The sequence below is a fragment of the Panthera pardus genome, unplaced genomic scaffold (assembly GCF_024362965.1).
Source record: "Panthera pardus isolate Hobbes unplaced genomic scaffold, ASM2436296v1 HiC_scaffold_27, whole genome shotgun sequence".
Taxonomy (NCBI): domain Eukaryota; kingdom Metazoa; phylum Chordata; class Mammalia; order Carnivora; family Felidae; genus Panthera; species Panthera pardus.
The window spans coordinates 6,242,331-6,252,159 of record NW_026526843.1 but is presented as its reverse complement, the minus strand read 5'-3'; the positions used below and the strand labels follow the sequence as shown (position 1 = coordinate 6,252,159).

Genomic DNA, 9,829 nt, shown 5'->3' with positions numbered 1-9,829 from the left:
GAATGACTTCAGTCCACTAACCATGTTGCAGAACGTGTCTGCTACAGAGTCACACTTTAAATGCTGTCATTAACTTTCATAAGTAACTGGCATTTTAGGTTTTTCATCTTCTGAATAAAAATCAAGAGTAAATTTTTGCCTTATATCCTTGTAAAGTATGTACGTATGTATATATAGATATAGATACATATCTATATAGATATCTATAGATATATCTATATAAGATATAGATCTAGATCTATATAGATATCTATATAGATATATAGATAGATGTATATATAGATAGATACAGATAGATATATAGATAGATATAGATAAATATCTAGATAGATAGATATCTATATATACTGGGTAATTGCCCAGATACTTCATTATCTCAACATTGCAAAATTATGTAACATTGGTTTATATATAAAGCAGCATTGTCTCTGCAACCGAAGACTCTAATATACAAACATAGACGGTTTTCCCTTAAAAATATGGACCGGCCATAGAATTTTGCTGGCCATAGAATTTTCCTAGAAAATTCTACCAGGTTTACACTTTGGAATGACCTGAGCAATTGCTGATGACTGCAGCTGGAAAAAGAAACCAGAACTCCCCCCACCAAAGTCCCCAGCTGTCAATAGTTTTAGTTAGCTAAAGAAAACCACATAACCCCCTTCTCCATATTTTTATGGTGGTAAAAAAGATAAAATCTTTTGTTAAAAAATTAAAAAAACAAAATGAGAGTAAAGAATGGATTTTAAACACACACACGCTGGCACACGGATGCATGTGTGACGAGTAATGCCAGGTAACATTTGCAGTGAGGTACACTATCCCATAGTTCCAGCATTAACCAGACCTGTTACATAATGTGTAAAAGTTATTTATTTATTTTTGAGAGAGAAAGACAGAGAGAGGGGGGGAGGAGCAGAGAGAGAGACAGAGACAGAGACAGAGACAGAGGATCCAAAGCAGACGCCACGCTGACCGCAGACAGCCCGATGCGGGAGTCGAACTCAGGAAACATGAGATCATGACCTGAGCTGAAGTCGGACGCTTAACCGACTGATCCACCCAGGTGCCCCTAATTTATTTTTCCTCTAGAGTAGGAATGCAGGTTAGGAGTTGTGTGTATGGAATGAGCACATTCCACTAATTAAAACTTTCATTTCTGCCCTGGACACGACTACCTCAATCTCCAAGCACTGTACGAGAAGTAAGCTGTCCACGATAGAGGGAGTCAATTGAAATCTGTAAGGTGGAATGCCTTTATAAAAAATATTAATCCTCCTCCGTATGACCAAACAGATAAACCGCACAAGGAGTTTTGGCTTCTTTTCAAAATCCCCTTTGAACTAGCTTCCAGAGGACCCAATTCAAGCCAAAGGTACTCGAATCCTGTTAATAAGAAAAGAACCAAGGTGTAACACAGTTCTGTTGTACTCAAAAGACGGATGTCTCGCTCCATGATGAGACTCTGATGTTGTGAAATCTTGAACTGGACTCAAATGCACTTTTTGTTCTCTCTCATTCTCTTTATTGACAAGTTACTAAACAAGCTGGGCATTTCGTCTTGAAGGAAGACTAAAGGGAACACAATCTTGCTGCTGCTACAAATGATACCCTTCATTATACCCTTTGACAAAAAAGACATACATACAAACATGAAAGTCATAATTCATTTATTGAATGAATAGTATATGCAAGAATACCAATAAAAGGAAACTAATACTACAAACTACAATTTTGAAAATAAAGCCAATATAACAGGAACAAAATATACATAACATGAGAGGAATGTTTGATTTTGACCCATAATGCATTCCTTATCTTTACAGTTAACCTAAATGTCTGTTAGAACAAAACTGTATACCTTGGTCTAACCTTTAGTGCTTTTCAAAAAAGCAACAACATTCTAGAACACTTTTCTTTTTCTTTGAGATATTTAAGATTCACACATTTGTTCAAGTACATAGATTCTGATTCAACAGTAGATCTACATATCTTGTTATTCTCTTAATATCTTGAGTAGCACGTACTCCTGAGCAAGTACTATCTGAAATTCTAAAATTGCTGATCTTTGAAATAAAATGTATTTCAGCTGTGGGTTTTTAATAAATTGAGATGAAAAGTAAAATTCACACCCCCTCCCCCTCCCCCCAGGAACAAAGAGCTCTTATTAAAGTATAGAAACTCAAGTCTATCTTTCTACTCTAAAGAACATTTCTTACTAACAGTTCTGGTAAGGCAATAAATGCTCCAGAATAATCTTCAATATACGCTTGCAAAGATTACACTGTTGAATATCAATAACGAAAACAAAACAAAACAGAGGGGAAAAAAAAGGAAAGAAAAGACGCTTCAAAATTTCAAGCTAAAATATGCGTAAAAGACAGTCATGGCAGTATTTTTGGAAATGACGTACGTGTTATATACTTATCAAATAATGTCATGCTTATTAAAACTACGGTTAAGGACTTAAGAGATGAACAGTAAATACACTGCTGAGGTCCATTTTTCTAAATATTCATACCACAATGTAATTACTACCCAGAAGATGATGCTGCTACTTGGGAACATAAGTACTGTACAATTTTTACATTGTAAGGCACTTTTTACTCAGCATGTGACGAAGACATGGATGGAGAATCAAAGTATCGGAGGTTTACAACCAAAGGTGATTTTTCATGTGACTTCAATTTACATTTCATTTCAACTTTTAATGAAAGACTGTTTAGCCAATCACACCACAGTGAGAAAGATAGGTAGCCAGCCACTTATTCTAGCCAACCAAAAGGTAAAGTGCTATTCTGGTTGCTAGTGGCAGAGAAAGGGTTGAAGACACCCATACAAAGGTATACACTTGATTACATAGCAAATCCATCGACTGACAGCTAAGTATTTGAAGTCCATGATATGATCATCGACTGGCCATTTTTACCCCGGCACCTTCCATTTTTCCTAAGAACGTCATTACAGTAGTTGTCCAAAAATGAAGGTGCTCTATTGTTCCGTGGGTAAGTGTATGGCACACCATGTAAAAATGATCAAGACACAGTGATTCAAAGATTTAAAATAACAGGTTTCAAGCTGTTGTAAGGAAATAAAGTACAGATCCTTTGGGAAAAGTCACATAGCTTGGTAAACAAACATCTAGATCTGTCGTTGCACTTCAAGTCATGGTGAATTTTGAAAATTCATCACATACACACAACATTAAAAAAAAAAAAAAAAAAACAACAACACCCAATGGCATATTTAGAGCAAAAGGAGAAAAACATACAGGGCAACCCCACTAAAGCTAGTTTCCTTCTAAAAATAATAAAAGATGGTTAAAATAAAGCAATCATCAAGTCCCTTGACTTAAGTGAATACACACTCGACAAATGTGACCTTAAGGGACTAGCGGTTAAAAAAAAAAATCAGTCATTAAGCACAGTGTAATTTTCCACCTGTTACATTTTAAAAATGCTTTTCCATAAGCTGCAGAATATCTCGATGCACAGTCAAGTTAACACGGTATTTCTTGTTTGCTAATTTGCTTTAATGTGGTAGGTTAACTAATAATTCAGAAATCAGAAGCCCTACCTTTGAATATTGAGGTGCTATGGTAATATTAGGCAGACCACAACTAAAGTTTTTTGGTTTTGCCATAAAGAAATACATAAATGTGCTTCAGCAGGTAAGTGGGAGAAAATATCACGAGCTGGGAATGCCAGTGTGAAAATCCTTTCTAAACAGCTGGGTTCTTAGGCTTCGAAAAACAACTTCGATGATCGAAAAAACAACACCAGGCCCTACCAGAAGAAAAGGAGGGCACGAAAGCCTATTTGATAGATAAGCAAAGCAATGAACGAAAACATTAAAAATATTAAATAATTTTTTTTTTAAAATAGTGGTCACAAAATTAAAAATAAATACTGTTTTCTGCAGGCTGTTTTTTGACTCCTACAGCACATGAGACCTCCTTACATACTCTGGGCCAATATATGAAGTGTTCCACACCACACGGCACTTGAGAGGAACCGATTTCCGACATGGTGGCTGAAGTCCTTAGTGAGTGGTAACCCTTTACATCTTAAAGAGGTTCAATTTGCTGTTGCCAAATGTTAGTTTCAACTTGAGAGGATCCAATAATTTTGCTAGAAGTTCTTTGTATGACATGATAAGAGAAGAGGTTTACTGTCAAGAGAAGTTTGGCAGAGGCGCACCGGAGCTCATAACTTATCACCAGTTGCCCGAGTGCATGCTGGTCAGTGAGAACAACTTTAACAGGGACGAAATGAAAAGCTTTAGCACACTTCTTGGAAGAGATTTTTAGCATGTGCTGTCAAAGCCAAGAGAAAAAGAAGGTTCTCTTCATTTCTAGTATCCATTACTTGAGTGTGGAAAAAAAAAAAAAAAGCACAAAAAAAAAAAAGCACAAATTCCCATGTGTCGCCACCAGAGGCGTGTTTGCACTGTAAAGTGAAATTTGCTTATGCTCTCCCTTGAGTATGAATCCACTAAACAAACTTAGACACTCTAAACAGTAGAACTTTGTTCAGTCCAGAAATATAGCTTACTTCATTTCAATGTCTGCTTTAACTGTCGACACTAAACACAGGGTTAATAGTGTTTCAATTGCTTCCCAGAAACTGCAAACTACAGCTACGTAATAGCAACATGTCAAATTCTGCCATCTAGTGAAGGCTCATAAAACAAACAAAAGACGTTTTTAGGCGGTTCAATGAAGGATCTAAGAGTTGGGCAGTAAAAAGTTACAAACCCTTTTTGATTTTAGAAAACAGTGAAAAAAGCATAGTAGTTATGGATGTCTTATTCAATTCCCAGTTTTCTAACTCTGTCCCATGAACCTGTTCAAAAGATGATAAAAAATTGTAAAATATGATGCTTGAGGGGAACACAATAAATATAATGTTATTGAGGAGCGAGAACATCTTATCGGTTTGACATTACAACTATACTTATGGATAAAGTGGAGAGCTTGGTTTTACTGGTACAAAATCAGCTAGTTAAAAAAACTATGCAAGCCTACACAATCCTTTAGCATTCTAGGAACATGCTTAACTAAACATAATAGCATTAAAAAAATCATACTGCATATACCATTACTCCAACATGTTATTTATCAGTGAGTATTGTATCCTGACAACAGATCCGAGAGAAGTAACGTTCATACCTAGTTTCCATTAAGTTGCTGCTGAGTTAGTTGCTGCTGGTCAATTTCTACTTTTCCCCGGCTTTTACTCTCTCGTTCCTCATCTTCTTCATCTCTCTCATCATTTCCACTATGATTTTTACAATATAGTCTACAACGATGAAAGATAAAAATCTCAAAACGTTTTGTCACTGCTGATAATACATTTACACCATTAGCAGATGAGGTTGGTGCCCGTTTAAAATAAAGGTTTCCTCATCCATGCTTTCTAAAAACTCTACAATTAGTTACGGGTCCATTTCTATCTGAAAGATAGGAAAGCACTCTATTAATGAGATAACGCAAGTTCATCGGAAATAAAACCTCTGGTTTAGGGTAAATGTTGTCACACATGCCCAAAGATGAGGCAAGTCCTCATTCTGCCAACTGAGATTAAAAATAAATCTTCCAGCCAACTTGAAAATACAAACTTGCAGGTATACAGATGAAATAATCAAACTCGAGGTTTCAGAAAGATAATAAGAGTACATTTTAGGAAACAATATAAACTCTATATATACTGTTGCTTTTTGCTCGTGTTTCATGAAACATTTTTATTCAAATTCCTCAAAACGTCTTCCCAGCACTCGTGTCCTGGCTTTCATTAGAACACCTTTATGAGCCCCCTAACAGTTCTCCAGGCCCTGTGTTTGGCTAGGTCTCTCCTGATCTAGACTGGCTCTTCCAACCTCTCTTTCCCATGACACTCACTTTTTGGAAAAAGTTACACCAGCTACCTTTTCAACTACACCACTCTGGACTTGTCTAACTGTGGCACTGCTTCAGTTGGTTCTCTCTTACTCCAGATTCCTATAAAACTGGAAATAAGGTCCACGGGCTTGCTTAGCTCTAGGTTCAACTTTTTTCTTCGTTAGTCCAGGATATTTGCTAGGTGACCCTGTGTACTTCAAGAGGAATGTTAATTTCAGAATGCCCCACTATCAGTGATGCTTTTCGATCACTTGGTTTAAGTGGTGGTGATGGCCAAATTTCTCCACTGGGATGGTAGGTTTTCCCCTTTCAAACCAGAGGATTTGTACCTCTGGAGTGATACTTTGACATTAGGCCGTTCTGACAACCTTTTATGTGGGTAATATACACCGTATACTTGACATTCATTGCTTTTAATAAATAGCAATGTGAGTTACTTAGGACAAGGGTTTAGGGAGGCCAACTAACATATAAGTACCAAATCTGTGTTTTATAGGTAACCACCCCACTGTAATCAGTGGGTGAGCTGATATGAGCTCAGTTTTAAGTCAATTACATATACAAGATGACAAGATGGAACAATGCTTTAAAAATGTTCAGTGAGTGCCCTCTTGTGGTCAGCAACAGATAAGACATTCCTACAGGAATCCTGACACAAAGGATCTAAAACTTGGTTTAACATGAGGAGTGTCTAACATGTGAGTAGAATTAAAGGCAGAGGGGAGGGTGGGGAGCAACAAAAGCAACTGACTTCTGACCTAGTTTTGCTTATTTTTTTATTCTTAAAATATTTTCAGTTACTTCCAAAGAACTATGGAGAATTTGTACTCTTCAGACGCTGCCCACTGGGAATCACTTATAAATTATGGGAAGTATGGAGGCGTAGAGAAACAAAGCAAATGGCATCATGAAAAAGCAAATAGCTAAATCTAGAATGTGGGACTCTACAAGACTTATCGGGCGGGGTGGAGTAGGGATTGCTCTATATCAAGAGAGACTTACGAGATATAGCCATTAAATGCAATGTAGGGACCTTGTAAGTATTGAGATTCGAACAAAGCAAGTCTAAAAAGACATTTCCAAGACAACTGGGGAAATGTAAACGTAGACTTGGTAGGACAGCATACTAAGAACTTACTGTTGATCTTACAAAGTGTGATAATGGCACCGTGATACTGATGTAGGGATAAAATGACAAAAGAGATGTCGGGTTCTGCTTTAAATACATCAGAAGGAAAAACAATAGATGAAAACAAGTGTGGCAGTAACTTGGTAGCTGCTGAGATGGGGAGCTGTTATCCTATTCTATTTTTGTATACTTCTGAAATTTTTCCTAAGTTTTTTCTTTTTTTTTCCCCGTAAGAGTTTTTTCCTAAAGGGACAAGCCCTTTTTTGTTAAAACAGATTTTCATCTTTTTATGGGATTATTTTTCACCCCCACAGGCCCATTATATGTCCTTCACCAATCTAGACACCGAGATCACGGGTGTGAACCAGTCAAACAAGATCTCTACTGTCACAGAATTTATTTTATGGTGGGTGACTGACTTTTTAGAGACACTCATATTTCAAAGTTTAGTAATACAATAAAGACAATAAAACAGGATAAGCAGAATCACTATGTAATCTTCTCTTGCGTTCTTAATGAACACATTTCATTTAATGAATAGATTACTTAAATAATCTAATGAGTATATTCAGGATCCAGAGCCAATGAAGAAGGAAAGCACATACAGGAGAGGGACACCCCTTCATTCAGAGGTATTCCTCCCATTTTCCATTCTTCTATCCCCAAACTACTTGCATACGGACTCTGATTTGAGCTCAATAGTCTCTATGAAAAAATCTGGAATCCACACCATATGCAGATTTTAGAAACAAATTGCAATGTGAAAAAAATAGAAAGAGTAATTCAAATCACTGTGGACCCCGGTATAAATACTTTCGTTTAGAGATGGTCACTGGCAACATGGTTCTCTGACAGCTAGAGAGTAAAAACCATCTGAATGTCTAGAAAAGGAAGTGATTATGCAACCATTAAAATGGTGATGTAGAACTGTTTAATGTCACAGAAAAATACCCCAGATATTATAAGAGTATACATAAGAAAATCTTTTTATAAATATGTACATACACGATCACATGTCTAGAAAATATTCCAAAAGATTTCAAATTCTCTCTGCTGGTAAAATTATGGATGAGGTAACAACTGTCCAGCTGCTGAATATGCCCCTCAGAAATCTTTTATGTATACAGGTGTGCATCTGCACATACATGTGCATACGTGTACTTGTTACATGCTAAAGTAGATCATGCAACTTGGGTTTTTCACCTTACTTGATCACAGGTATAATACCTCTCCACGACTCTCCATACGGAGCTACTTCATTCTTTAATTGTTGCAGAGTATTCCACTAAACGCACGTGCTAAAACTTAAGTCTTTTGATAGACATTCTGGTTTTTGGGGGGTTGATTTTTGCTGCAATGGGTGAAAGGCTAAAAATCTTTTCCGATTTACCTTCAGTTAACTCTAGCTATTCCCCTGGCAACTTAGCAAAACTTGGCATGGCGTGCCCGCTTCTGCACTGAGCTGCTACCCCTCGGTTGGTGGACGGTAGCTGGAGCGGGAGAATTATACTCTGAGAAGAAGCTGTATCTCTGTTCCTGTGTGGTGTAACCTGACAATGACCTGTGCCTATAGAACTACAGTGGACCAGGTGCTGCCTCCAAATGCGGTACGAGGCTTTTAAGCTCGGGTGGCTCCCCTGTGGACCTACCCAATGTGAATCCAATCTTACTGGACCTGAGCCACACCGTTATGCTGACTGATGCCATCTGTGGTCATCTCACCAATCCGAAGAACCGGTGAGTAAGATGCCTTAGCGGGTATCGCAGTGAGCACGAACAGTAATGCAACGAAACTTCTCGCATGTACGTTTTTGTACTGTTTTCTGCTCACTTCCCTGGCATAAATCTCTACAAAGCAGACTAGTGGCAAAATATACACACCATTTCGTTAAAGGTTTTGGTCTCCAATGCTATATTGTTCTCCCAAATTTTACCAATTTATAGCCCAACTCAGTATCAAACATGAATGCCCAGGTCTCCAGAACCCAGCTGCCATGTGAATCCTACTAATCTTTGGCCATCAGATAGGCAAAAACTGGTAACATCTTGTTTTAATGTATGTTTTTTTCATTACAAATAAGGGAGAATAGCTTTTCACGTGCTTATAATCCACGGCCAGTCCTCTTATAAATTCCCTTTTCATGTCCTTTGCCCATTAAAAAAACCCAAAAAACAAAAAACAAAACCTGGGCTGTTTTTCTTAGGGATTTGAAGTTCTCTTTAGTCTAATTTCAATACAGTCAAAAATTCTGAGTTTCCTATCATGCTTAGAAAGGTCATCTGTACTCAACAGATTCTAGAAAATTTCTCCTACCTTTTCTACTCAGTTTTACATACGATTAGGTTTTTAACCCATGAAGGATATATTCTGGGGTGCAGTCTGAGGTAAGGATCCAACCCGTTTTCTAAATGGAGGGAGAGCCAGTTGTATAAACTGTAGAGATACCAAGTATTGAATAATCCATCCTGTCTCCACAGATCTAGTACTACTGACATTACCCTAACAGAGACATGGATTTCTTGTGGCCGTTGTCACTGTGCCAGTACCAGGTTTAATTACTATGTCACTGGTTTTGAGATCTAATAGGGGATTTTCCCTCTTGATCTCATTTCAATTTCTTCTTGGCTGCTGTGATCAAGACGTGTTGACTACCCCCGTACCTACTTTCTCCCCTTCCCTTCGTAGTACTGAACCAGATTTGGGTAGCAATATGCCCACCAGGGGTATGTTCCCCTGTCTCCCTGGGACATGGTGACTCAATTCTGCCTAATGGGATGCTGAGCAGAAGAGCCTGTGGAAC

The 9,829-nt window shown here is 37.7% G+C and overlaps 1 protein-coding gene across 3 annotated transcripts in view; it reads right to left on the bottom strand.

The window, feature by feature from the left end:
- Nucleotides 1-1,653: 1,653 nt before the first annotated feature.
- Nucleotides 1,654-9,829, bottom strand: part of PHF6 (PHD finger protein 6) — a 47,441-nt gene continuing 39,265 nt past the window's right edge. The window contains exons 10-11 of one of the 3 annotated variants that reach the window (XM_019426950.2): nt 5,171-5,300; nt 1,654-4,844 (exon numbers count right to left, since the gene is read on the bottom strand). In XM_019426950.2, coding sequence (XP_019282495.1) covers nt 5,171-5,300 — 130 coding nt within the window. In that variant the 3' untranslated portion in view covers nt 1,654-4,844. Of the gene's footprint in view, nt 5,301-9,829 lie in introns of all 3 variants that reach the window. The other 2 variants (XM_019426951.2, XM_019426953.2) reach the window with 2 other exon arrangements.